A 27963-nucleotide genomic window follows, 5' to 3' on the forward strand; every position below is an offset into this window, starting at 1 on the left:
GTCTCACACCTCTCGGATGCCTGTGTGCAGTGTCGGGCCACCTGTGAGATGCTCAAGTTCAGGCTCAGGGTGGTGTGTGCTTCGGGTTCCTCCCCGAGGGGAGGTTTTCAAAGCCATGGGGTCGGGGGGATGCCCCACGCACGGTGAGTCTGCACAGGGAAGGGAGCCTGGAACCCTACCCAGGGCATAGACAGGGCAGGAAGGGCCAGGTCAGGACCGGCAGATGCAGGTCAGACTCGGCCTCATGGAGGTCAGTGGTGACCTGTGATGTTGGCTGAGGGGGAAGCTAAGAAATGAGATGGGGCCCAGAGGGTGGGGATGGGTCACAGGAGGCTCCCCGGGCCGTCTGGCGTGTGTGTGTAGCTGTCTGGAGGGGTGTGATGGGGCGGCTGGGAGGAGAGGCGGGAGAGGGGCAGGCAGGCCAGCCGCCAGGTCACTGCTGCGCTCTCAGGCATCGTGACGTGTGCTGGAGGGGCCCTGCCTCCTGCCCCATCCTCAGGACTTCCCCGGCTCCAGTAGCCCCTGGACACCTGCTGCCGGGTACACCCAGCCTGGCCTGCTCGGCACACGCCCCTCCCACTGTCAAAGCCTTGTGTTGTCTCTCTGGTCATGACCGTGTACTGTGGCGTGAGGTTTCTGACAGCGGTGTGCCTTCTGAGCAAAACTGATGCTCCAGTGGGGTCAACCATAGGCTGCTCCTCCAGGCTGCTGAACGAACGTGGGTGGCACTCAGGACAGATTGCTCGTTGCCCACTCCACTCAGGATTCTGTAAAGCGAGGGGTTTTCTCAAGTGTGTGGGTTCCAGCGGGAAATCCTCTGGCTCACTTGGACAGCCTCTTGTTTATCTCGTGTGTTTATCTCATGATAAACGTTGGGTTTCATTTCAAACCACAAACAAGCCACTCCAAGTTTGATTCACTCTGGGTGCCCAGCAGACCCCACTCTTGAGTTCCAGCTGTGACTGGAAGGCTTTGAGGGGGCCAGGACCAGGGCCCTTGCAGCGTCAGAACCCACAAAGCCGCCCTGTTACCTGGACATGTGGGCGGGGACCGCCTGAAACCCTCCTTGGTGGTCCTGCAGGAAAAACAGGACTGTGCTTGCTTTCAGGTTTTGCCAGTTCCCACAAGAAATCGTTCTTCAGATGGTGGAGCGATGTCGAATAAGGAAGCTGCAGCTGCTCGCGCATCAGTACATGATCCCCAGCAAAGTTGAGTTCTACATCAGTGAGAGCCTGCCTGAGTACTTCACCCCATATCAAGCAGAGCGGTTCCGGAGGCTTGGGTAAGGGTGGAATTTAGCGTGTATGGTGGGATGTCTAGCCTGAACAGTTCTGCCTCAAAGTGGGTAAACACTGCGGCATCCCCCTTGCCATGGCGCTTGCTCACACGCTCACGTGTGGGTCCGGATCTCACAACTTGTGCACACCTGCTACATGCCAAGCATGTTCACTGAGCAGCGTTCCCGCTGATTGGTCGTGTTCAGGCTGCATATCAGATGCAGAACTTGTCTGGAGAACACTGTTTAGAATTTGACTTCTGGACTTTGCCCAAGGTTTGTTTTTTTTTTTTTTTTTTTTCATTCCAAGCCTAGCTTTCCTTGAAACCTGTGGAGTTCATTGGGAGCCAAGGGCAGCACGTTTCTGCACTGACGTGGTTCCACAGTTGTGTTCTTTCTTCCAGCTACGTGTCTCTCTGTGACAATGAGAAGACAGGCTGCAAAGCCCGGGAACTGAAGTCGGTGTACGTGGACGCAGTGGGGCAGTTTCTGAAGCTCATCTTTCACCAAAACCACGTCAACAAGTACAATGTGTATAACCAGGTGAGACGCATGGGCCTGCCCCTCAGTGGTGTCTCCCTTCATAGAAGAACCTGGACTCTTCCTTCAGGGTGGTGCCTGTGGGGGCAGTGCTAGGCTCTCTGGAGCTGTTCCTCCGATTCAGAGCCACCAGTCCCGTGTGGCCGTGTGTGCTGGGGGCGTGACTGGTCCGCGAGCATGGGCTGTGTGTCACCCAGACTTGGTAACCAGATGAGACATTTTGGATGTATTAAGTTTAAATATATTGTTACAATCAATTTTATCTGTTTCTTTTAAACTTTTTTTTTACTCTGCCAACTAGAAAACTTAAAATTATCTATGTGGCATCATATTTCTATGGGACAACACTGTTCTAGGTGTACTTTTGTAAGGTAAATCCCTTACAAAAAAAGGTGATTTCATGTGGCATGCAGTCCAGAATCTCTCTGGTTCCCTTTCTGTTGCTTTGGCGTAATCAGAGGTGTCAGAACAGTCTTGTTAATTGAAGCAAATATTTATAACACTCCTTGCCCCTTCCAGAGGCATGCAGGTGCTCCAGCCAGTCAGAGTTTATGCTGAGCAGGTGAGCTGGAGGAGGGTCTGAGACATCAGGTGCCTTGTCCATACATGGCAGCAGAGTTCTGAATCGTCTCTTTCCTCCACTTCATCTCCTTGTTCACCAGGAGTTCCTTGGGTTTTAGCTCAGCCTCAGTGATTCTCGAGGGCAGGGGGGCATGTCTGTCATGGGAGAATCACTGCCCCGGACAAACTGAGCTGTGTTAATGCCGGTTTTCATTCATTGCCTAAGTTATCACCATCAGGTAGATATGATCCCATTCTTAACTCAGGTGGATGTTTCAATATAAGGCTGCATTAAAACTTTGTTACTGTTTTAACATCCTTCAAACATTAAAATAGCTGCTTGGTTCAACATTAGAATATTAATAATTCTGAGTTAGCATGAGATTTTGCGTTAGTACATTTAGATGTACATCATCCCATTTGATGACAGGATGAATCGGAGTATTATAAAGGGGTTAAGTCCTGTTTAACACTTATACTTAATTTCTGTTGGTGAATTCTCTCTTAGGTTGCTTTGGTTGCAGTAAATATCATTGGAGACCCTGCAGACTTTGGCGATGAAACCAATATTGTAAGTTTGGGAAGCCTCCTTCCTAAAGAGAGACATTTATTTCTAACAAGGAGGGGTCATTCATTTTTGTCACGAAAGTGTCATCCTATAAATTCTCACAGAAGTGTCCAGTGACCAGCTCGCAGGTGATTTTTCAGCAGCTGTTGTTTTAAACTTTCCTTTACTCGAGAAGTGTAGTTGTCCCTCCAGCAAACGGGATCACCAAAGCCCCTTCATATCACACCATGTCTTTGTTTTATGTTGTTCCTTTTTCCTCTGAGATACTAAGCAGAACTCCCCCACAGACCTCCAGGGAGAAGCTGATTGATCACTACCTGGGGCACAATACAGAGGACCCAGCTCTTGAAGGAACTTGCTCTGGGTAAGAGCCCCGCCCACCCCAGGCCATAAACTTCTGTGACTTCCTCCCTGGAAGCCAGCTCTGAAGGACCCTGGACTCGGGGGCCCCAAAGTGCAGTCTGGAGCTGAATAAGCCACTGATGGGATTGTCGTAAATACACTGCAGATTAAGGTCACCCTTCTGTTTAGCACATCTTCATTCAGCACCCTTCAGAGAGGACTTCACTTCCTGTGTGGTTCGGTATCACCAAACAAAAGAGCCATCAGCCGTCCTTTGATGTTTTAGTGGCACAGGTAAATTCATAGACGGAATAATTGACCAAGATTGTCAGTTACTGAGCTTCATCTTCCCTCTACTCAGAGCTTCAGTCCTTAAGGGAGTGAGACCTGCCCATCTCGTCAGGTCCTCCTGAGAGTCTCTCTACACTCTGCATGCACGCAGTTGTGCAGACTCAGCCATCCTGCTGCCTCTTTAGCAGGTCAGGCTTGGAGGGCAGAGCTGAGGGTCCAGCTCTTTCTCCCTGTGTCCCAGCACCTCTCTGGGACCAAGTCCTCAGCACCCTGCCTAATAGCACCCAGCCTAAGGAGAGAGGAATTCAAAATGACACCAAGGGCCCCATCTCTGACAGCAGCTCCCCAAGAGTGAAAGGATAAGATGCTTAGAAAAGATAAGATGCCTCAATGTCAGTAGATGGTATTTGCCCGTGAACTGTGGTGTATGTGGCTCCATGCTCACGCGCACATGGTCGGAACAGCCGGCTCTTCTGTTTGCATCAAATGTGGGGTCAGTTCTCCGCCCTGTTGCTCGGAGCCATGGCAATACCAGTCATGCGCCCGGCAGACAGTGAACCCGTCCCTACAGAGCTCCCCAGCCCCTACAGGCCTAGGCTCCATGGTCCCTGCAGCCCGAGCGAGACAGGGACCAGGGTCGCCTCAGGTGGTGGTGTGCATGGTGCCTTGGAGTGGAGGCCACGCTTACAGTTTAGTGTGTAAGAAGGCACAGTGCAGAGTGAGCCATCCCACCTACACAAGCCACGCGGACGCCTCCCCTTGTCAGGTGGGCATGAGGAGCACGTGGGGGAGGCGGGCACTGACAGCAGGTGCTGCTTCCTTCGCATCATGGTGGCACCACCTTCGGCTCTGCCCTCGTGAGCAGAGATGACCAAGCTCACTGACGGCTCAGTATCTCTGATAAAAGCCCTCTGGGGAATGGTGACTTCTGTTTAAATCAGTTCTTCAAGTTAGCCACAGGGGACAGCAGACCTCGGCTTCCTGTCCTGCTGTGCCCCCACCCAGGGTTTTCCTGAAGGTGCAGTGAGGTCTTGACAGGTCACGGGCAGCACCTCAGGCTGAGTCCACAGGTACCGCTAGGGTATTGTGGGTAGTGGGCACTGCTGACGCTGGGTGTTCCAACGTCATCTCATCCTTTGTAGGGTTCTATAGTTGAATGGAGTGTTGGTTTCACCTCTGGAACTTCAGGGCAGAGCAAGTTAGATTTGAGAATACGGTGTGTATTTAGGTAAAAATAGTCACCGTGACCTTGGGGACATGGAGACATGCTGCTGGTCAGTCATCACTGAGGTTAACAGAGATGCCACGGCCACCATGCCTGCTGCTGTGCCCACCAGTACCTGAGTCAAGGCATGCGGAAGCAGGATGATTTTGAAAGGGGACATGGTCCCCTGTCCTGCTTGAATTTATTAATCAGCTAAACTTATAACAGATAACATCTTTAATCAGCTTCCCAGTGTATAAGGAACCCCGAGTCAAAGTTAACAGGAAGTGTCTGTCTGCGTCTCATGGCTCAGATGGGGAGGTTCTGAACCATGTCCCTAACTCTTGTGTTGAGGAGTCAGATCGGTGTCATGGTTCTAGACATCAGGCCCAGGAGCTGCTGTCCTGTCATAGAACGAGGAGGAAGGAATGGAGGTAAGAGTTCATGAGAAACAGGTCACTCAGATCACGTTTGGGTCATTTATTCCAGGAAGGACCTTTCTGATCTGCAGAACCGGATGGTGTTGTATAGTTGGACACTTTGAAGTACAAGCCCAGTGGTAGCATCTTTAACGCTTGTCACTGTTACTGTGGCATGAAATGGAAGCCTGGACTCGGCCTGAGTGCCCCCGAATCAGCCTCTGCAGGGCCAGGGCCTAGTCGTGGCCGGCTCTGATGTTGGTTTCCCAAGGCTCCAAATGACTCAGGAGCGGACTCTCGTGCATTGGGCGCAGTGCTGGGCACAGTCTGCATTTGAGATAACCTGTTGAATGAGTGAGTGAGAGTGAATGTGAATGAGTGAATATGAATGAGTGCATGAGTGAGAGTGAATGAGTGGGGAAGGAGTTGAGTGAATGAGTGAGTGAGAGAGTGAGTGGATGAGAGTGAACGAGCGGGTGCTGGATGGATGAGTGAGTGAGTGCATGAGTGGATGAGAACGAGTGAGTGAATGAGGATGAACGAGAGGGTGATGGATGAGTGAGAGAGTGAATGAGAATGAATGAGCAGGTGGTGGATGAATGAACGAGCGGGTGGTGGATGAATGAGTGGGTAAGTGCACGAGTGGATGTGAACGAGAGTGAACGAGTGAATGAATGAGGATGAACGAGCGCGTGATGAATGAGTGAGTAAGTGCATGAGTGAATGTGAACGAGTGAGTGAGAGTGAATGAGCGTGTGGTGGATGAATGAGTGCATGAGTGAATGTGAACGAGCGAGTGAATGAGGATGAATGAGCGGGTGATGGATGAATGAGTGAGTAAGTGCATGAGTGAATGTAAGCGAGTGAGTGAGAGTGAACGAGCGTGTGGTGGATAAGTGAGTGCATGAGTGAATGAGAACGAGCGAGTGAATGAGAGTGAATGGGCGCGTGGTGGATGATTGAGTAAGTGCATGAGTGAATGTGAACGAGCGAGTGAATGAGAATGAATGAGCGGGTGATGGATGAATGAGTGAGTAAGTGCATGAGTGAATGTGAGCGAGTGAGTGAGAATGAACGAGCGGGTAATGGATGAATGAGTGAGTGAATGAGATTTGTTGGCAGGAAATGCCATAGGGGCGGGGGCTGTCTTCTCCCATCTTTAGCCCTGAGTGTGGGGGGAGCACCTCCCCCGCAGTATCACGTAGATTAAAACTGGCTCTAAAATACTCTATTATTTGCTGTAGGAAGTCTGATTACATCTCTCCACTAGACGACTTAGCCTTTGACATGTACCAGGACCCAGAAGTGGCACAGATCATCCGCCGGTTAGATGAACGGAAGCGCGAGGCCGTGCAGAAGGAGCGCTATGACTACGCCAAGAAGCTGAAACAAGCCATCGCTGACTTGCAGAAGGTACTGCCTCTGGGAAACAGCTCCTCTGCCGCCCGTGATAGGCTTTTTGTCTGATTACCCTGGCACCTGCCCAGAGAAGGGGCCAGGCCTCAGAAGGCCACAGGGTTAGCGTGGCTTCAGGGGTGTAAGCAGAGGAGAGAGACCACGAGCACATAGTCCTGCAGAGCCCTCCTCAGGGCCACATGCCATCTGAGGCAGCAGGAAGTTGAGATGCTTAAACTGCTGTGAGCTTGCCCCAGCATTGCAGGCGACCCAAGCAGGCGACCCGTTGCAGGCTCTGAGGCAGCCTGAGCATTGCAGGCGACTGTGGCCAGTTCCCTCCACTCCCGGTGTCATTCCCCCATCTCCCAGACATGAGGCTGGTTGCCCACACCGTCCTCAAAGCGTTAACTTTGAAACGGTCTCTGCACTGGGCGTAAGTCTATGAAACGAGAGCTGACGCTGTATGCTCCAGGTGGGGGAGCGCCTGGGCAGGTATGAGGTGGAGAAGCGCTGTGCCGTGGAGAAGGAAGACTACGACCTGGCCAAGGAGAAGAAGCAGCAGATGGAGCGCTTCCGCAGCCGCGTGTATGAGCAGCTGCAGCTGCACGAGCTGGTGGATGCCGAGCTGGTGGGTGGGGCCCGCAGCAGGACCTGAAGTCGGGGGGCCGGGAGAGCTATCCTCCGGATCCACACGGGTGGGCGTGCAGGAGGACTGCAACGGTGGACATGGGGGCCGGTCAACAGGGAAGCCTCCCAGCAGAGGGCTGTGTCTCCCGGTGGCAGCCCCACCCTTGTGGTCCTGGGGAGCACAGAGAGAGGGGCCCCCGACAACTTGGGCCAGTAGGGGAGGGTCCTGTGTCCAGACCCATGTTCCAGGCCAGTAGACAGCACAGAGTGCAGGCTCTGGCTGTCCCTGCTGGCTCCTGGCCCCACTCCACCCGCCCCACTCTGTGGTCTCAGACTCATTCCTCAGCCTCCCTGGGACTGTTTCCCCATTGTATCCATGGCAGTGAGAACAAGGAACCTGAGATGTGGTCGTCTGCCCAAAGCACTTTCCGCCAGTCCAGCACATGACCACAGCTGAGTCCGCTGCACTCGTTAGAGTGACATGAAGTAGTCTGCTCTGCAGACACACAGGGACCAGCGCCGGCCATGTGGGTCCAGCCCAGGTGCTCCTGCCCACCTGCAGCCTCCACGCTGCAGCGCCCACTCTGGGCAGCCACCTGCTTTGTTAGTGTCCCTAGAGTGGTCCACATGGTAACTTCAGGCAGTCAGGGGCCATGACGTGGGCCTCGTTAATGCAGCTTCCACCTGTGTCTTCCCCAGCCAGTGCTCCCCTGGGGAACGAGGCGGGGTCTGTGTGGCGGGGACCCTGGGAGCTGAATGGCCCATTTTCCCCCAGATGAGAAGGCCTCTCGACCTGCCCCTGCAGCCCCTGGCCTGTCCCAGCAGCCCCCACCACCAGCCGCCCATGCGCTCCCTGCCACAGCCAGAGGAAAGGGTGACAGAAAACCGGCTTGCGGACCCTTTCCTTCAGGAGAAGCCTTCATCACACTGCCTGGACATGTCTTCTCAGCGTCCCACAGTGGACCAGCCACCTCCCGCCACTGACCCCCCTCCCAAGACCCACGTAGGTAACTCAGGTTCCCGCCGTGGGCAGGCATAGAGGCCCTGTGTCTTGTGGGGGTTTTCCTGGGGAACGAGTGTATTGGGGAACAAGAGCGGGGGAGGCCCCTTCCCCACCCTGCATCCAAGAACACTGCCCATGACTGAGACTCTGCCTCCTCTGAGCCTCTGCTGGCTCTCTTTGCAAAGACGTGCTGCAGTGTGGGAGAGGGTGTTTCTGGGAATGAGTGAGGTTCCCGCCCTGACGGGACCTCAGCAGAGCCTCAGGACAAGTCGGGTACAAGGCCATCCCTGTTAGAGCTGCCTGTGTGGCAGGTGGCAGAAAGCCTGTTCCCAGTGGGTTACTGGCATTTATAACTGGGAGTCTAAGAGTCCACATGGGTTTCAGGGTGGGTTTGACTCCTATCTTGCGGGTCCGCTCTCTTGGTTCTGGATGCCGTCTCAGTGGGCTGGACCTGTCCCGGGGGCCTCAGCTTCCAGTCTGTACATCATGCCATCAGGGAGGTTGGGAGGGTGGGTGGCATCAGTCCCACTCTGAGCCCGTCCCTAGGCCCCAGGTTTACCCTGGTTAGACCGGCCTTATCGCCTGGCAACTTCATTGCTCATGTGGGTCACTGAGGACAGGCCACAGGAGGCCTCTGCTGAGGGCCGTAGGTTTGCAGGCTCTGGACAGGACCCAGGGCTTCCGTCACCTGTGTTAGTGCAGGGCTGCTGGACAATGGATGCATTCAGAGGAGGCTTGATAGTTAGAAGTAAACTAATGAACTGAAAAAATACCAGAGGTCTTTCCAGAAGAAGAATATAATAACTTTTACTCTAGTGGTCTGCTGGCAGGTGAAATCTCTAGTGGTAAGCAGTAATTGTGGCAGAATCTAGATGGCTTGTTGAGTAGGTCTGTAACAAGCTCAGAAGGGAATAGAAACTCCTGTCTGATTTTTTCAGTTACACCCAATTCATAAATTATTCTAACCTGACGAGACTGATACTTCAGCAAAATACCGTCGTTCAGACCAGACATGTCCCAACCAGGCAGCCTATGGGTGTAGACGGGGATCAGCAGGCGAGGGGGGACCCCACGCTGAGCCCTCTAGCCGCCCTGTCCTCCCACAGCCCGAGTCCCTGCCCTACGATGAACGGCCTCTCCCCGTGACCCGCAAGCTGCTCGGGGCAGCGGTCTCCGAGGCAGAGAGGAGAGACGTGCTCGGCGACGAGGCTCGCAGGGCGGACGCCGCAGGAGAGCCAGAGCCCCTGACAGAGAAGGCCTTGCGGGAAGCCAGCTCTGCTGTGGACGTGCTAGGAGAGGCCCTGGTAAGGGAAGGCCAACGCGGGAGGGGTGGGCGGCTCCGCAGGGCTCCTGGTCCCCTGCCAGTCCCACCCTTGTCCTCACCGTCCAGTGGGAATGTCCTGATGATCAGCCATCATGTGGGACAGCACGAGCATCAGCTAGGACTTCAGGTCTCCTGATGGCGTCCCTTTGAGCCTGGCCTTTCTTTCTATTTATTTTTCTGCTTTAATTATTTGCCCATGCACTGCAGCGTGGAGGACCCTAGCTCCCCAGCCAGGGATTGAACCTGCATCCTCTGCACTGGGAGGTGGACTCTTAACCGCTGGACCACCACAGACATCCCAGCCAGGGCCTTTCCTTGGGCTTACATGTTCCGGCCCCAGCTTCCGCCTGGAGCACTCCTGGCTCCAGGGTCGAGGACAGCAGAGCAAAGAAAATAGCAGAGCACCGCTGACCTTGAAAAGTTCTCTTGCTGGAGCTTTTAATACTGTCCATGTTTTAATGGACATAGACTTAAAACTTCCCATGCTAGGAGCAGTATTTCTCTAAACCCATGTACCCAGAGCGTGGATGTTCTGTGTTTAGAAAAGCTGTGTCTTGTTGAAACAAACCAAAGCCAGGGGTGCTGGGGTGGGGACAGGGCCAACCGCCCACCCTGAAGGCCGCCCTCTGCCCTCCCAGGTGGCCGGAGCCTACTCCAAGACATGGTCGCACCGGGAGGATGCGCTCCTCACCCTGCATAAGCAGCTGGCGGACACGCCCGTGGGAACCCCGAAAGAGGACCTGAAGAGCATGCTGAGGGCTGCCGTCTTCCTCGTCAGGAGAGCCATCCGCGACATCGTGACCCCAGTGAGTCCCACCACCCCGCAGGGCCCCCCATGTCTGCCGAGAGCTGCCGGGCCGTCCCCTGGAGGTCAGGGTAGCCTGGGAAGCAGCCTGGTCCCTCACTGTCATCACCAAGCACGAGGTCACTAGGGAGGAAGACCTTGAGTAAGAAACCCGGTCGCCAGGGAGCCTGGGCTCTGTTCCCACGGGCCGTGCCTTCTGGCCCTGTGTACGCAGAGACCTGGCCACCGTACTGTTCACGCTACGTTCACTTGTGTGATCTTCCTGACACCTGAGGAGCTTGGAGTTACCGGTGAATTTTCCTAACTCTGAAAGGGCCGTAAGAATGAACATCCCCAGTTACACCGTTGTCTGCATTCACACAATACCTTACGCAGTTCAGCAGAAACGTCAGACCCTTGGTCTCACGGGGAGTTGTTGGAGACCTTATAACACATGGAGATGAGCCCATGCCCTCCGTGTACAGGGAACTGTGTGCACAGCAGTTGGCCGTTTTCAGTCCTTCAGACAGTGTGTAGTTTTCAGCGTAACGTTCCTGTTGATTACTGAAAGTAAATTTCATGTTTCTTTTTGGTGGAATTGAGTTAAGAGTGGCTTATCCAGGTTTATCACTATTTTCTTAGGTCTTTCAGGCATCTTTGAAACTGTTGAAAATGATAATTACACAGTATATTCCTAAACACAAACTGGGCAGGCTTGAGACGGCTCATTGTGTGGAGAGGACGATTCCTGTCTTGCTCACGAGAACTGGAGACTCTTCTGCTCGCCTCCGGGTTATGGCTTCTAATTTTATTCAGGTACAGATTTCCCCGGGATGTTTGAAGCCATCGATAATAAACACATAACCGGAGATACTTGGCTTTCTTAGTATAGTACCTTACAAGGTCCCATCTGTTCAAGCCAGTCATAGGTTATGCCGCGTGATTCATCGTCATAACTTCCTTCTCCTCTGACCCAGAGAAATGCTGCCTTAAACTTGGCTACAGTGTACAGTTTTTCTTTGTTTCTCTTCTTTAACATAGGCTTTTAATTTTTTGATAAATAAAATATATGGAGAGCCAGACCAGGATAGAAAAATGGAGTTTAAAAAATAATAAACAGGTCACAGTCTTGATGAAGTGTTTTTATTCTTTCCACCAACACGCCTCCTCTCGCCTGGGCACTGGGGGAGCCGAGGCAGACGTGAGCAGCTGGGAGTCTGGGGCCCACGCTGAGCCAGGCAGCACAGGAGAGTGCTTTGCCCTCTTGTCAGGAATCCATCTGGGCCAGGAGACCTCAGGTTAAGGTGCAGGGTGTCTGTGACCTCCTCCAAACGTGAACCCAGTGCCATGAGCAGGCTGGCTTTCTAGGGAAGGAAGCCAAAACTTCCATAGTTTCTCCACCAGGAAGAACCACTGATCTTGTTTTATTTAACTAACTAAAACGTTCAGGGAAAATGAGTGAGTGGTATTTTTGGGGGAACTCTTTCAAAGGATACACTGAACGTGCCCCTAATTGTTTTCAAGCCCCGTTCACCTCTGGGACAGCAGTGATGCTGAGCGTCCTCTGCGTGCAGGCGTTCCCATACTGCACCAGCTTCCGACGGCCCATGTGGGTCCCTGTGTGCGCGGCATCTATGTGTCCCAGCAGCCCCCTGCTGCTCTCGGGGGCTCCCCTCCCTCCTCCTCCTTCCCATTGGTTTCCAGCCACTCGTGGGCCCAGAGGCAGAGCCACGGTGCTGCCAGAATGAGAAGGTGTTTGGGTGGTGTGGCCACAGACCTGCAAAAAACAGACTTCTGTCACAGCTCATGTTTCATCAATATTTTATCATTTCTTGAGTCTTTTCCTTTAATATTTTATCACTTTTTCTTTCCTTGCATCTGGCTAGTTAAGTGATGAATATCTTAATTATAGAAAGACTTGTGTGGAGACAGTAGAGCGTGTGGAGGCACTTACCCTCTTTCATCTCAACCCATCAGGGATCAGTTCATCTGGGTATGTGCCTGTTACACGCTTGGTTAAAATTTAAAAATACTGAAATGGAGGTTCTTACAGCAAGACTTAATTTCTTTTAGAATTTTAGAAATCAGAAAATCTTTTTCTTAAGGTTGTGAGATCCTAAGAAGGGAAACTAAGGTTTTAATCACACTTTCTGTAAAGCTTTAATTCATCTCTAAGTGATCATGATTCTTATTTCTGATGATTCAGGCTTTTGTTCTTAATTGTTATCATATCTTAAAAAGAAATAGGAGCTTACGGACGAATGACTTTACTGTCATTTGTCACTGTCATTTTTTATTTCCCATTTTTTTCCCTCAGTGTTTACTTTGCGGCTAGCAATAAGTTACCACTCGCATTTTCCAGTAAAATTTAGCAGGTGCTGTTGGTCTCTCTAGGAGATAGCCTTGTTTAAGGAAGTGAAGTCTCTCCAGGTCATCCCATCTTACCTGGTCCAGCCGCTGAAAGCCAACTCCTCAACTCACCTGGCCATGAGCCAGATGGCACTGCTGGCGCGACTGCTGCGGGACCTGGGCACAGAGGGTGCGGGCTTCACCGTGGACAGTGTGATGCGGGTGAGCGCCCTGGGGTGGCTGCCACAGCCAGGCCCGAGCTGGTGGCTGGAGCACGTGGGTGCCTGGGGAGTGCTAGCTGCAGGTCAGTGGGGGATGGGGTGGGGAGGCATGGTTTCAGAAGGTCCCTGCTTCCTCTGACACATGTGGGCGCTGGAGCTTGCAGCACCTTCTGCTTCGCCTGGTGAACACAGAACAGGAAGGGGACCCCAGATTTAAGAGTGGGCAGAAATGCCAGGGTGACTCAGTGATGGACCCCCCCACCCAGGGCAGGAAGACCTCGTGGGAGGTGACAGACAGGAGGGAGCACAGATGAGTGGGCTGGGGAGGTGGGAGGTCACCATCCCAGGTAGGGGGTGGTGGGTTCCTTGCAGTCAGAACATCTCAAGGTTCTTACAGGGATTGAGGATGACAAGGTTCGGGGTAAAACCTGGCTGTGCTTTTGGAGACAGGAAGTGAGGAAGCCCAGCCAGTGAGAGACAGATGCCTGAAAGGCCATTATGTATGGGAACGTTGGTATGTTGTAATAGGTTCATGTGATCCTAAAGCACTTAGGATGGATGTATCCGATCCTTTCAAGGTCACACACAGATCCTGGAAAAGAAACATTAAATAAGAAATAAAGTGTCAGAATGATAAGCACAGTGAGCCACTTATGTACGCGTGTGCTCAGTCATGTCCTGCTCTCTGCGACCCCGTGGCCTATAGCCTACTGGGCTCCTCTGCCCATGGGGACTCTCCAGGTAGGAATATAGGAGTGAGCTACCATTTCCTCCTCCAAAGGATCTTCCCAACCCAGAGATCAAACCCACATCTCTTGTGTCGTGCTTTGGCAGACAGATTCTTTACCACTGAGCCACCTGGGAAGCCCATTTATGATGTCAAACAAAAGCCTGTGTACACACACACGGCACATAGGCTGTGCAGCTGATGAGAATGTCTGAGGGTTCATGTCCTCCAGCTTCAGGGACTGATGCCTCGGGAGGGGGCAGGTGGAAGGAGCAGGGAGCTGGAAAGAGTTCCAAGGGGTCTTGTGCAGTGGTCCTAGCATTCTGTTTCTTAGAAAGAGCTGAAACAGACACACCTTGTAATACTTAGTTTATAGGAGGATATAACTTTAAAACTGCCATTTATTACCTAAAGTAGGAAAGAGTAAGACAATAATTGTATACACAAGTTCCAGTATAAAATAAGTGAGGGAAACCCTGCATCTTAGTAGCTGAGATTCTGTGGGTAATGTCTTCTCTATTTTTATAGTGTTTTTATATTGCCTCTATGTTGGGGCTTTCTTGGTGGCTCAGACGGTAAAGAATATGTCTGCACTGTGGGAGACCTGGGTCCAATCCCTGGGTTGGGAAAATCCCCTGGAGAAGGAAATGGCTACATGGCTACTCCACTATTCTTGCCTGGAGAATCCCATGCACAGAGGAACCTGGTGGGCTACAGTCCATAGGGTCGCAGAGTTGGACGTGACTGAGCGACTTAACACTATGTTTCTTCTACGCCAGAAAAACTAAACATGGCTGTTTTCCAACTTGAGTCACAAGAGCGCGTCCTGGCCCTCTTCTCAGTTTTCAGTGCAGGCCCTGGAGCACAGGGTGCGAGAGGTGCGGGAGGCAGCCATAGGGATGATCCTGGATCTGTACGCGCAGCACCGGGCTCTAGTCCTAGAGTACCTCCCGCCCGACGACAGCGCCACCCGCAGGAACGTCCTCTACAAGATGATCTTTGAGGGGTTTGCCAAAATAGACGGCAGACCCACAGATGCCGAGATGAGGGTGAGTTAATTTTCCCAAAGTTATGATTTGACCCCATGTTTAAGAAGTAATCTGGTGCCAGAGTAAACTGACGCATGTTTCAAGGAGCTGCATGGACAGGGGAGACACTGGTCCTGGTTCCTCCACTGTGTCTGTGAACAGGGGTGATGGTGGCCTCATGTGAGGACATCCTCAGGTTTATCCATAGGAGACATTTAGCACATGTCCACCAACTAGGCTCCAGTATAAAGTAAGGCATTTTATATTTAATTAAAAAAAAACCAGTAAACATTTATTAGCTGAACCTGGTGGATCTTTCTCTTAATCATAGGTATATTATTCGAATGTCTTAGTAAGCATTGTAATGTATAAGACACATAATATATGTGCTAAATAGCTTATCACTCAGTTCCAAAGGCTACCCTAAAAATCACTTCTAATGGAAAATCTTTCCATTACCAGGCACAGAAAAGAGCTGCTGCTGAAGAAGCGGAAAAACGAAAGAAAGAAGAAATCAAAGCTTTGCAAGGGCAGCTGGCGGCCCTGAAGGAGATGCAGGCCGGAGTCCAGGTCGGCAGGGGTCTCTGTCTCCCAGCCTCGTGCTCTTGGTCGAAATCCTGCGAGCAGTTATTTCCTTACTTGGATGAGCAGCGAGCTTGGTCTGCTTTCCGTGGGATTCTGTAAACAGACACCTTTATCCTTTGTTGTTTCTTCAGTGAGTTCAGGGGGAAATAAAAGGACCCCTGCTGAATCATCTGCTCTTCGTTCCCATCGGGGATGAAGCACACTGCTGGCCTGGATGTGTTCAGAGCAGACAGGACACTTGGGCATGCAGGAGCTTGGTGGGGGTGGGGGTAGGGGGGCGGGTGGGGACAGGTCCTCCACCCACAGGTCCTCACCTCCTTCAGAGGCTAAGGAGGAAAATAAGCTTGACTCGAAGGTCTGTCTTCCTTATGCGGAAAACAGAAGGTTTCAGGCAGATGTTCCCATCAGGAAGCCCTAGTCCCCATGCACAGGGGATCAGACGGCATTTGGTCCCATAGAAACGTGTCCCTTCTGAAGGGCCTGCCTCTGTGATTTACACGCGTGTCCTCGTGCACTCACTTCGGCAGCACATACACACGTGTGTCATCACCCTGGCTTTCAGGGTTACGTCCTTCAGGTGACAGTAAGAGGGCAAGGGCGTGGGCATCTAAGCTGGCTACACAGCCGAGGACTCCCCAGTTGTGACCACAGCGGGTCTCCTGGGAAGTGCTCTGACCACCGCTTTGTAAAAAAGAATAATAAGTGGCTAAGAATGGTGGAAAAAGCAAGAGAGTTCCAGAAAAACATCTATTTCTGCTTTATTGACTATGCTAAAGCCTTTGACTGTGTGGATCACAATAAACTGTGGAAAATTCTGAAAGAGATGGGAATACCAGACCACCTAACCTGCCTCTTGAGAAATCTGTATGCAGGTTCAGGAAGCAACAGTTAGAACTGGACATGGAACAACAGACTGGTTCCAAATAGGAAAAGGAGTACATCAAGGCTGGATATTGTCACCCTGCTTATTTAACTTCTATGCAGAGTACATCATGAGAAATGCTGGACTGGAAGAAACACAAGCTGTAATCAAGATTGCTGGGAGAAATATCAATAACCTCAGATATGCAGATGACACCCTTATGGCAGAAAGTGAAGAGGAGCTAAAAAGCCTCTTGATGAAAGTGAAAGAGGAGAGTGAAAAAGTTGGCTTAAAGCTCCACATTCAGAAAACGAAGATCATGGCATCTGGTCCCATCACTTCATGGGAAATAGATGGGGAAACAGTGGAAAGAGTGTCAGTGTTATTTTTGGGGGCTCCAAAATCACTGCAGATGGTGATTGCAGCCATGAAATTAAAAGACGCTTACTCCTTGGAAGAAAAGTTATGACCAACCTAGATAGTATATTCAAAAGCAGAGACATTACTTTGCCGACTAAGGTCCATCTAGTCAAGGCTATGGTTTTCCTGTGGTCATGTATGGATGTGAGAGTTGGACTGTGAAGAAGGCTGAGCACCAAATAATTGATGCTTTTGAACTGTGGTGTTAGAGAAGACTCTTGAGAGTCCCTTGGGCTGCAAGGAGATCCAACCAATCCATTCTGAAGGAGATCAACTGTGGGATTTCTTTGGAAGGAATGATGCTAAAGCTGAAACTCCAGTACTTTGGCCACCTCATGCGAAGAGTTGACTCATTGGAAAAGACTCTGATGCTGGGAGGGATTGAGGGCAGGAGGAGAAGGGGACGACAGAGAATGAGATGGCTGGATGGCATCACGAACTCGATGGATGTGAGTCTGGGTGAACCCCGGGAGATGGTGATGAACAGGGAGGCCTGGCGTGCTGCAATTCATGGGGTCGCAAAGAGTCGGACACGACTGAGCGACTGAACTGAACTGAACTGAAGAATGGTGAAAAGGAAAGGAAGCATGGCAGAATACGTGTCAACGTGCCTGTGACAGGGTGGCAGTGACGCTAGCGCGTCATAATCCATGAGAAGAGCAGGAACACACCCGCCTGGCGGGAACAAGGAGGAGGCCCATGCCCACGAGGGACCTTCCTGGACAGTCAGCGGCCCCTGAGGCCTCCTGGAGCAGGCCAAGCTGCTGCTGCTTTTCCCAGCATGATGTTGATACAGATGAAGAAACCACGCAGAGAGCCAAGTGCTCACAAAACTTTTGAGAGGTCAGGAGCTGGAGGTGGCCGAGCTCCGCCCCTTCCATCTTATAAAAGCACAGGGTCTGGCCACCGTGGCCCCTGTCACAGTGCCTGTGGGGGCTTGCTGAGGTCACAGGCTGTGTCCCTGTGGTGTCTGTGGTCACAGCACAAGGTGCCCATCCCCCGCCTCCCCGGAGCACCCTCACTGGCTCCTCTGTTTCCTTCAGTGTTTGCTGAGCATTTGCAATGCACACACCCTTCCTGGGCTCCAGAGATGCCCTAAGACCACACCGCATGGGCCCCTGTCCTTGTCCTGAGATGACTGCTAATGGCATCTCACAGGAGAATAAGAATTTTTTTTAGTTTTTATTATTGTAAAATATATATAAATATATATATATACCATTTTCACCATTTTTAAGGTTACAGTTCTGTGCCTTTAAGCACATTCACCTCATGTGTAACCACCGCCACCACCCGCTGTCTCCAAAACTTCTGAGAATGGCAGAATATTTTTAAATCGCCTGACTGCTCATGAGTTTTAGGAAACGATGTAAATCACTAATCAGTTTTCTAATCTGTTCAAAGCATAGATGAAGGTAAAATTTGTAACTAAAATTTCACTTTTGGCATAATTTGTTTCCCTGCAAAATGTACTAACCCATCATTACCTAGAACCCATCTATAAGTTTACCTTCTCTAGATATATGTATAAATCATGTGAACCCCATTTGGAAGTTCAGTGTCAATCTATTAAGTCTGTCCCTAGCCCCAAATAGTGTTTCTGTGTGGTTTTTGTGTTCAGAAATGAAGTTTGAGAGAAGTTCCTTACTGTCATGTAAACCGTGATTTTTACTATCACAGTAGACAGTGTCTATACCATGCACTTAAGGCCATGGGTAAGGGACAGGCTCATCCCTGTTCTCCAGTGAAGCTGCAAGCACTGTGAGACACCCTTCCCCTGTGCCAGGGCAGCCAGCAGCCCAGGCCGGCGGGTCTAGCAGCTTAGGTCGAGCAGACTGGCCAGTGCGAGAGGAAAGCCTGGAGTGGGAGGAGCTCCTGGAGGCTGACACGGAAGCCACCAGGGCTTTTGAGCAGAAGTGAATCCCTTACTAGGGCGTGATGGGTCCCTCTGGCCCATGTACTTGAGGTGGTGACAAGGGCAGGCATCCAGGTGTGTGAAAGCAGAGCCTGCGGGCTGGCTGATGGGCTGTGACCAGGCCACATGGGGAGCGGAGGGAGGCGTGACGTGTCCAAGTTTCCTGACTGCGCTGGGCTCCATGCCAGAGGCTGCGAGGGCACGGGCATGGGGGGAGCACAGGAGGGCGGGGGAGTGGAGCACAGGGCGGGGGGCTGGGTAAGTCACGTTCATGTGACATCAGAGACCTGAGTACGTTCTGAGCAGCAGAGAGGCCAGCTGACAGGACAGACATCCAGGTCATGAGCACAGAGGTGGGCGTCCAGCCTGGAACTGGACAAAGGCACCCTCAGGATCTGTACAGACAGACAGCGCGGGTGGACTGAGCCCCAGAGGAGCGCGGGCCACCCTGGGAGCCCAACTAAGAAGGGCCTATAGGAGCGGGCTGGGGAGCCACGTGCCACCTGGAGCCCACAGAATGTCCCACGGGGGACACCATTGGGGAGCAGGTGACCCAGAGGAGAATTAAGTGGCCTTGACAAAGACTGGTTTCCATGGAGACAGGGCAGGAGCCCCGAGGGAGGGGCCATGGGGGAGCAGGACAAAGGAGATGGTGTAAGGTCAAGTGTGGGCGACTCGTGGACAACTGTGTTGTTTGCGGATGGAAATTCTGCCTCAAACCCTGAGGTCACACTTTGAGGATCACGCTGGATCCTGGATAGACTCTCATAGGCACTGCAGCCACCTGACCTGAGCCTTCTGTCTTTGTGTTTTAGGAAAAAGAGAGTGAAGCTACGAAGGCCAAGAACCAGGGTACGTAGAATGTACATCATGAAAACTCTGCATTGAAACCACCTCTGTATATTCAACGAATATCTTCATCCCAGATGCTGCAGAGCCAAGTGTAAAACATTGCCTGTTACTAACTTGTACTGCTAAACTGTATTTCATATCCAGCTGGTTACTAAAACTTTGAAAGTAGTTTTCTACAAAAAGTTACTTAAATCGCTTTCTAATTTCTTTAGACACTCAAGAAAGGAAAGTGGCCCGACCAAACGCTCCAGAAATTCCAGATAACCACTATTTAGACAAGTGAGTAGAGCCACCTCTAAACCCACTGTAGGGTGATTAGAGGGACCAACCATGAAAACACTGTAAGACAGATAATATTCTCCCCAGCTCATTAGGGTTCCGTGAACTAATTTGCTCTTTTCAGTGACTTCAGGAGCTCAGAAAAGGCCTCCAAACCAGGCAGCATCAGCTCTGAGTCAGGATAACCTTCCCTCTCTTCCCCGACAGAAGCAAGCAGCCTGTTTGTCAAAAGGCCTGTCACAAACTCAAAAAAATTTTTGATGTTTTATACTGTTGATTTACGATGTGTGAATTTCTGTTGTATAGCACAGTAACTCAGTTATATATGCGTATACATTGCTTTTCAAATTCTGTTCTGTTATGGTTTATCACAGGGTGTTGAATATAGTCAGGCTAATTTTACAGGAGCAAACTGCCTTCTCCTGTGCAGTGGCCGAGACAAATCTACAAGGAGTTTAAGGGAAAGGTCTTGGTCTGCTCAGGGCTTCCCGGGTGGCGCAGTGGTGAAGAACTTGCCTGCAATGCAGGAGACACAGGTTCAACCCCGAGGTGAGGAAGATCCCCTGGAATAGGAAATGGCAAGCCACTCTAGTATTCTTGCCTGGAGAATCCCGTGGACAGAGGAGCCTGGCAGGCTACAGTCATGGGGCCGCAGAGTCAGACACTACGGAGCATGCACGCAGACACGCACACACAGACGGACACACACAGGCTACTCTTTTTGTGACTTAAAATACCCTTTCTACTTGATGACACTGACAGAATTCAGAGGGATCCTAAGCTCGTTTATCTCAGACGCCCACATGGTGAAGACTTCTTTTACATCTGTAATAGGGAGCCATCCAGCCCTCCCTGAGGACCCTCTGGTGAGGTGTGGCCCTGCCTCCAGGTCCAGCTGCAGCCTACTTGGGACGGTGGCCGTGGCTGCTGGCTGCGGTCTGGAGGTCACGAAGCTCCTGCGAGCTGGCGGAGTGGGGATGGCCAGCCTAAACCTGGGTCTCACTTCTGATCTTTCTGTCTTGTTTCAGTTTATGTATTTTTTGTGGGGAGAGGAGCGAGTCCTTCACAGAAGAAGGCCTGGACCTCCATTACTGGAAGCACTGCCTCATGCTGACGAGATGCGAACACTGCAGACAGGTCAGGCACAGAGGCCTTAGTGTTTTCAGAGGAAAGCTGTGGGGGAAATCATTGAATGTAAATCACTCTGTTTAGTTGGAATTGATTTTTCTTACTTTTTAAAGTGTAACACATGTATAAGTGTATTCAAGCCATAGATGTTACAGCTCCTGAATTAGCACAAAGTAGATATCTCAGTGTAATCACCACCAGGACACATACCCCACGGACCCCACCCTTCACTCCTCATTGTCCTCATTCCTGCTTCTTACTTGTTGAGTTTTATAGAAGTGGAATCCTATGCTGTGTTTGGGGTTTGTTTACGGCATTCCATTGTCTGAATATACAGTTTATGCATCCTTTCTCCTGCGTGTGGTGGGGTTGAGACTGTGAGGAAGAGCGTTGCTGCAGCCTCTCTTGTGTACATCTTCTGTGCGTGTGGATGCACCTTTCTGGGTGCACACCTCATGGGGTCACAGAGTGGGCCCTCCCTGCAGAGCTGTGCCACCCGCCATGTGCCCCATCTCACTTTCCTGATGAAACTTAGGGGGAGCCACGTCCCCTGTTGGCCTGCTGTTCCCCTCTTTGCAAAGCACTTCTGGTGTCTCACCTGGCTTTTGAGTTGGCTGTCTCATCATCACTGGTGTGTAGTCATCCCTGACACACTTGGATGCGCGGTGCCCACTGTGTCCAGCATTTTTGTTGACGTGCGGGAGCTTTTTGTTTTAATATTGTCCTCCCTGTTGGTCCCTTTCAGGGCTAACACTTTTCACGTCCTGTTCAGACAGGCTTCCCCCACCCCCATCGTTCATCTCCTGTGATGGAGCCTGCCCTGCTCAGACAGAGGAGAAGCAGGAGAGAACCCCTCCCCATCTGTCTTCAGGGTTTTCTGGCCTGCAGAGAAAAGCGCAGAAGACAGATCCCACTCTGATAGCTCCTCTCTCCTGAGCAGTATGCCAGTCTTTGGGGTGAAGCTCTCTGGTGCATACCAGCTGCTCCTGGCAAAGGTGTCCCAGTGGCGAGAGGGTCTCTTCCTGTGTTTCCAGCATATTCTTAGAAACAGCCAGGAGCCAGGATGGAACCCCAGGCCTCACGTAGAGCCCCTGAGCTCTTCAGGTTCAGGTTAGGGTTAGGGTTGTGGGGTGAACCCTCACGTCCCCTCCCTGCCCCAGCCATGGCCTCTAGATGCTCCTGGCATCACATGACAAGCACAGGAGCAGGTAAGGGGTCTTCAGCAAAGTATCCTAAATGACCACGGAGGTGACAGGCAGGCGTCTGGCCCAGGAAGCAGCGCTCTTGCCAGGGCCCGGACAGCACCACCTTGCGCTTAGCCACGTGGCGGGTCCTCTCTCTGCAGGTGGTGGAGATTTCCAGCCTGACGGAGCACCTGCTGACCGAGTGTGACCAGAAGGACGGCTTTGGGAGATGTTACCGCTGCAGCGAGGCTGTTTCAAAGGAGGAGCTGCCCAGACACGTCAAAACCAGAGACTGTAACCGTGAGTGCCCTCAGACCTTGAGACCCCAAACTGGGCCATCCCCGGGGGCCCAGCCGCAGGGCTGGGGGTCAGGCCCCGCATCTGCCAGTGCCCCTGGTGCTGCATCCACGGCCCGCAGGAGTAACCAGAAGTCCTTGTCTCGTTCAAATCCATTCAGCCGCCAAATCAGAGAAGTTGGCAAACCGGTGTCCTCTGTGCCATGAGAACTTCAGCCCCGGAGAAGAGGTGAGGGGTGATGGGGAGGGGGAGGGAGCTGACATGGGGTGGGGGCTGATGTAGGGGAAGGGCTGGTGTGGGATTGGGACTGGGGGAGGGGCTGAAGTGAGGATGGCGACCAGGCATCTCGAGGGTCGGTAGGTATCGAGGCTGCTATAGTGCTGGGCCAGCGCAGGGACAGGGTGTCCGGAAGAGGTGGTTCTGGAGCGCTGTCTCCAGGTTTCTATGTCGCGCCCCCCACCCCAGAACATCTGTGAGCTCTCAGGGAGGCGGCTCTGCTCTCCTGGCCGTGGGCCTGGCTGTGTGTGGGAGGTACGTGAAGGCTTAGTCCTTCCCTTTCCATTGTGAGCTAGTTTTCAGAATAACTAGCTGTGTGCCCAGCATCTTCTGGCAGTAGCTTGTGTGTTTGTCTGGATCTTAGCATCATTGTGAACCCATGGCTTTAGGCTGTGGGAGATGCTCAGCTGTGTGGGCATCACAGTGCTTCATGGTTTGTGGATGAGCCAGCCTCTGGCCAGCGGGGCCTCTGCAGATGAGCGCCTGGCACTGTGAGTAGGCCCTGGGGACGCAGAGCCTCCTGGCTCCAACCAAGCCTTCCCTTCCCGGTTCCCTTCACTGGAAATTACCTTCCGTGACCCCCTCAGGTGCTCTGTGGTTGTGGGCCAGTACCGTTCTGGGCCTCTCTACAGACAGAGCTGGGAAAATGTTGAGATAAATCCGTGTAAAGTTCACACTGACATTGCTGCTTCAGAGTCTAAGCTGCAGGGTTGCTTTAACCCAATGGGTCTTAGGACAGAGTCTCTTTCCATCCTCCCAAGAATTAGCTCCCAAAGCCCCCAGAGATGCCCATCAGACCGTCGCATAGTGGGCCTTTCTTGGCCCCAGAGCCCCTGGTCATTGCGGGCGGGGCGATGCTGCTGGCGGTCCCAGCTCCTCTCGTCCCTCTGGTCCCCTTGAAGGTGTGGGCTCCGGCGTCTGCTTCAGGGCCCTGGAGCCGCTCCACTTGCTGTGCGACCGGCTGGTAACAATTCAGCCTCATTGTTTCAGTTTATGTTCAGGTCCTGGCAGTTTTCAAAATCAAGTTCTGCAGTTATATAAGGCACTTAGATGGTTCTGAAATGTGTAAAACGAGGCCAGTTCAGAGAAGACCAAGCAGAAGCTGCCGGCCTGCCCCTGCTCCTGCTCCCTATCCCTCCTCTTACAGAACAAGCATTTTTTAATGGCTTAGCTTAATTTTTTCCTTAAATGTAGGCAGCTCCCAAATATGCGCTTTTCTCTGTCCCTGCTCAGCTTGAAAGGTTGGGTGGCTCTGTGCTTAGTTGTCATCACCTTGCGCTGCCACTGTCGTACGTGACCAGCCCCCTCCTTGTGGAGACCAGCCGGCCCGCTGCTCTGAGCAGTGCTGGCATCTGCAGTGACCTCCGCCCCTCTTGCCCGCACCACCACTCCAGCTCTGGCCTGGAGGGGATGGCACCTGCCTCAGGCCACGTGGTGCCTCAGGCCACGTGGTGAGGCAGCAGCAGGCTATGCTCCTTTCCCCTCTGTTTCATCTATATTTTCTTCACCAGTCTCCACCCTCCAAGAAGCTTGAACACCCCTTATTCTGTCACGGTTTCTGCGGGTCAGAAGTCCAGGCACGGCCTGGCTGGGTCCTCTGCTCGAGATCTCAAAGAGCTGCACTTCCAGTGTCGGCCAGGCCACACTGTCATCTGTGGGCCCGAGTGGAGGAGGAGACACTTCCTGGCCCATTGCCTGCACTGGCAGCACCCTTTTCTTACTGGTTGTAGGACCGAGGTTGCTGGCAGGGCCTCCCTCAGCCCCTTCCCCCCACCGCATCATCACATGTGTGTGACAGCAGCCTCAGCACGTGGTGCTCAGCTGTGCAAGGGTTGCGAGGCATGTGACGTGCGGGCCAGTATCTCAGAAGCTCACAAGCCACGGGTGCTCTGGGATCACTGTGCTCAGGGGCTCAGGGCAGGACACACACAGAGCTCAGGAACCTCCTGAGACTGCCATGCATAGTAACTGCCTCTGGTTTGGTCATCTTGGTGGCCCCTCTGGTGGCCTGGTTGCCATAGTGCATGCCTCTCATTTCAGGCGTGGAAGGCTCACCTCATGGGCCCCGCCGGCTGCACCATGAACCTGCGCCGGACGCATGTGCTTCACAAGACGCCCGTGCTGCCACCGGGTAAGTGTCCATGCAGTCTGGGCCCCGTCCCTGGGTCCCTGGCAGGCAGAGTCATCATGTTGCAGCGCTGGCTCTGGCTGAAGGCCCTCCGTGTGACCCTGCTTCCCCCAGACTCCGTGATGGTGCTCAGGGAGTTGATAGCGGGTGTTCACAGGCACACTCAAGTCTTGGTGTCCCTCCAGACCACCCATACCAGTGTCCAGAAACAGGATCTGCAGTAGCAGACCACAGATGGCACCACAACCTGATTCCTAAATCAGATTTGGTTACTTTATGTCAGATTTAGAATGCCTTATAGAAAAGTTTGTATTTTTCATTAGAAAGTTATTCTTGACCTGAAAGAGTACTGGATACCGGACTTTTATTTTGGGGGCACGTGATCAGTGAGACCATGAGGAGCCATGCTCAGTCAGTGCAGGCGGGCTGGCTGGACGGCTGAGGCGATGCTGTGCCTCACGCGCCCCACACCGTGAGTGGGGACCGCGATGCTGGGAGCCGCCTCAGCCTGGAAGCAGGGCCCTGGGCACGTGGCTTCTGGCTTCTCATTTGGGAGCCGAGATTTTGAACTTGAAAATGAGGTGTACGTCTTGGTCCTTCCAAGCATGCGTCAGGCTTCTCTGGCTCTTCCTTCTTCCTCTTCTGCCGTCACATGTGTGTCCTCCTGGGTAGCCCTGCCGCCTGAGGGCTGGTGACCACCGTGTGCAGTGCTGACCGCCTAGTAGTGCGTCCAGGGCCCTCGTACTCCGCTTCTCCCAGTGTCTGGTGATACCTGCCACTCACACTGTCACTGGGCTCTGTGCCCTGGCTCACACGTGTCCCCTGCGCTCTTTGTGTCTGCATGTCCACTGCAGGTAAAGGCCCGGCCGCCACCAGGGCAGGGACCTCAGGATCCAAGGTGGGAAGCAAGATCCCCACCCTGAAGGGGGGCCTGAGTAAAATCTCCAGCAGGACGTACACGAAGCGGTGACAGGACGCAGCGCCCGCCTCCAGAGGAGCCGCACAGCTCCCATGACGTGGCCGTGTCTCCTCCGAGCATCCCTAGATGTGCTGACCCCCACTTCGCCCCAGCTGCCCCAGGCTCCTGGCCGTGCCCGTCCCGAGTGCGGCCCTGTCTCCCGTGGCTCCGCTGTCGGGTCTCTGCCCTCCCGGCCCGGGGTCACAGAGGGAGACGGCTCTGCCGAAAGAGCGGCACCGGGCAGGCGCGTGTAGAGCGACCTCTCCACAGACGGCTGGGAGTGATTTCCATAAAGTCCTCGCTCCCGCTAAACCTCTTGCATGTGGGTCTCTCACAGCGCGGGGGATGGTTCACAGGGCTCACAGGGCCAGGGTGGGACAAGGTGGGCTGGTGCCTTCGAGTCACCCTGTGCCCCTCCACCCCAGCTGCGACTCCTCCCCTCAAGGTCGGCGAGCCATCAGCCTGCAGAGCCTGCAGCAGCATCAAGTAAGGTCAAGGTGGAGAAGTAAGGCCGCTGCCCAGCCCCCTCAGTTCTCACCTGCAGGTGCTCTGAGCACAGCCCACCTGACACCACCACCCCCATGCTGACCCCCAGCCCAAGGGGATCGGAGGTTAATGCTGATGGCTTCACAGCAGGCCCTTCCTCAGGGGGCTTCAAGTTCTTCACATGCATGAAGCCCTGAAAATATATGAGACATTCCCTGATGCTGCTGCACTCACCTGAGCAGGTGTCAGTCAGAAAGGCCCTTCCTTAAGCCCCTGGGGCAGATGGAGTGACCCCCACCCTGTGTAACTTTCAGAGGGGCCTCCGAGTCTCTGCCCAGCCCATCACACGACCCACGGAGATCCGAGGAAACTGGAAGTGTATGTTCTTTTCTCCAACACTGTATACCGTACTTTAATAAAAGCCAAGTAAAATGATGAAACCAAACCTCTCCTCACCAGCCCCCAACCAACCCAACCCCCTCAGCCTGTGGAAGTGGCTTGCCTGGCTTCAGAGCCAGGTAGCTGTAGGGAAAAGCCAGAGTTTGTCCAAAACGTGCTTGGAAAGGCCATCTTCATGTCCAGGCCTGTGGTCCCCAGGTGCCCAGCCCACTAGAGACCCAAAGAAGGTAGCCCTGCCCTCCCTGCCCGGCCATGTGCCCAGGGGTATACCTTCCTCCTGAGTGTGTGACAGGTAGTCTTCCAGGATGCCCACTAGAAACTCACGGAACTGATGAAATTTGTTCCACACAGTTAATGTAAGAAGTTTTAATTCCATACCATGTAAAATAACAACAAAAAAACCTAGTAGCTCCTTGAGCAAGGTGCTCCCTGGGTGAGTTAGTGACAGTGGACGGGTACTAGTCGGCCTCTGGTGAACTGATACTTTCCCATGTGGGTGACTCAAATTCCTGAGCCAGAGCAAGACTGACAAAGAGAGTTACCTTCAAAAATACACGCTATTAAAGAATTTTAAAGTATGGGGGGGGGGGGAGAAATAACAAAAAAATTTACTCGATAGAGCAGCGTACGGATGCCAAGGTAATTATAAAGTGATTCTTCCTGGTTCAAAACGGTGTTCCCATGACCTTCTAACCCATTGCTGAAGTACACATGAAACACTCCTTTAAATAGAATGAGAAAAGTTAACCAAGAAATTATCCTTTTCTCACCAATCAAAGCTTTTAAGAAACATACATGTAATGTTTTCTGTATATTGTAATGTAAAGATGTTTATAAAAATACTTAATTTTTAGTGATTGACAAAATTAATTGCATTTAAAACAGGTCGATCTTGCTGATTACAGAAGAATCATGTGTTTATGTTCAAATGATTCCTGGCAGTGATCAGTGGCCATTTAAAAGGTTTCCAGTTATATGCTATTAAGGAACCAAGAATAAAGGATAAAAAAGTAAAAAGGAACTGTAAGCTGCCTTGGCCATTCATAAATATCTAAACTTGGAACAGTAATTAATAACTGAAATTTCATTCATGAATATGTTTTGGCTATTTAACAATATTTATTTTATTATTTTCATATTTCAGAGTATTCTAATTTAAAAGAATTATCTATAAATTTGGCATTAGAATACAAATGTAAATACTTTTAATGAAAATTTGCAACTTTTTAATGTTTTGACATAGTTTTCTATTTGTCTTTATTTCAGGTACCAAAATTATAAAACATCTAAGTAATATATTTTTGTTGTTTCAGGGCTTAGGGGTGAATTCACCCTGAGCATGTGGACATAATAAAAAGATTACTAAATGTTCTGTCGCTTTGAAGACTATACTTGAAAAGCTTATGGTTAAGTTACACCTTCTGTAAACATGCAGGGGTGACGCAGCCCCGAGATGCCACTGAGTCACTGAGGTTTGCTAGGCAAGGGGCAGGGGGCACTAAGTTGCCAGGAGGGCGTCTAGTTCCTAAAATAAG

The 27963-nt window shown here is 52.1% G+C and overlaps 1 protein-coding gene and 1 long non-coding RNA gene across 2 annotated transcripts in view; one reads left to right on the plus strand and one right to left on the minus strand.

Annotated features, from left to right (window-relative positions):
- Positions 1 to 27804, plus strand: part of CEP104 (centrosomal protein 104) — a 40463-nt gene extending 12659 nt beyond the window's left edge. The window contains exons 3-22 of the mRNA XM_018060459.1: positions 1109 to 1282; positions 1681 to 1819; positions 2886 to 2948; positions 3233 to 3309; positions 6446 to 6614; positions 7069 to 7224; positions 7999 to 8226; positions 9333 to 9530; positions 10189 to 10356; positions 10977 to 11150; positions 12729 to 12905; positions 14474 to 14680; positions 15122 to 15229; positions 19257 to 19293; positions 19506 to 19572; positions 20601 to 20709; positions 22046 to 22184; positions 22342 to 22409; positions 24498 to 24588; positions 25440 to 27804. Of these exons, the coding sequence (XP_017915948.1) occupies positions 1109 to 1282; positions 1681 to 1819; positions 2886 to 2948; positions 3233 to 3309; positions 6446 to 6614; positions 7069 to 7224; positions 7999 to 8226; positions 9333 to 9530; positions 10189 to 10356; positions 10977 to 11150; positions 12729 to 12905; positions 14474 to 14680; positions 15122 to 15229; positions 19257 to 19293; positions 19506 to 19572; positions 20601 to 20709; positions 22046 to 22184; positions 22342 to 22409; positions 24498 to 24588; positions 25440 to 25555 (2665 nt within the window). The 3' untranslated portion in view covers positions 25556 to 27804. The remainder of the gene's footprint in view (positions 1 to 1108; positions 1283 to 1680; positions 1820 to 2885; positions 2949 to 3232; positions 3310 to 6445; positions 6615 to 7068; positions 7225 to 7998; positions 8227 to 9332; positions 9531 to 10188; positions 10357 to 10976; positions 11151 to 12728; positions 12906 to 14473; positions 14681 to 15121; positions 15230 to 19256; positions 19294 to 19505; positions 19573 to 20600; positions 20710 to 22045; positions 22185 to 22341; positions 22410 to 24497; positions 24589 to 25439) is intronic.
- On the minus strand, positions 11158 to 13660 carry LOC108637780. The gene is made up of 3 exons (XR_001919297.1): positions 13300 to 13660; positions 11869 to 13083; positions 11158 to 11698 (listed from the first exon to the last, which is right to left on the minus strand). It is a non-coding gene; the product is annotated as an uncharacterized LOC108637780 (long non-coding RNA).

The sequence above is a fragment of the Capra hircus genome, chromosome 16, assembly GCF_001704415.2.
Source record: "Capra hircus breed San Clemente chromosome 16, ASM170441v1, whole genome shotgun sequence".
NCBI lineage: Eukaryota > Metazoa > Chordata > Mammalia > Artiodactyla > Bovidae > Capra > Capra hircus.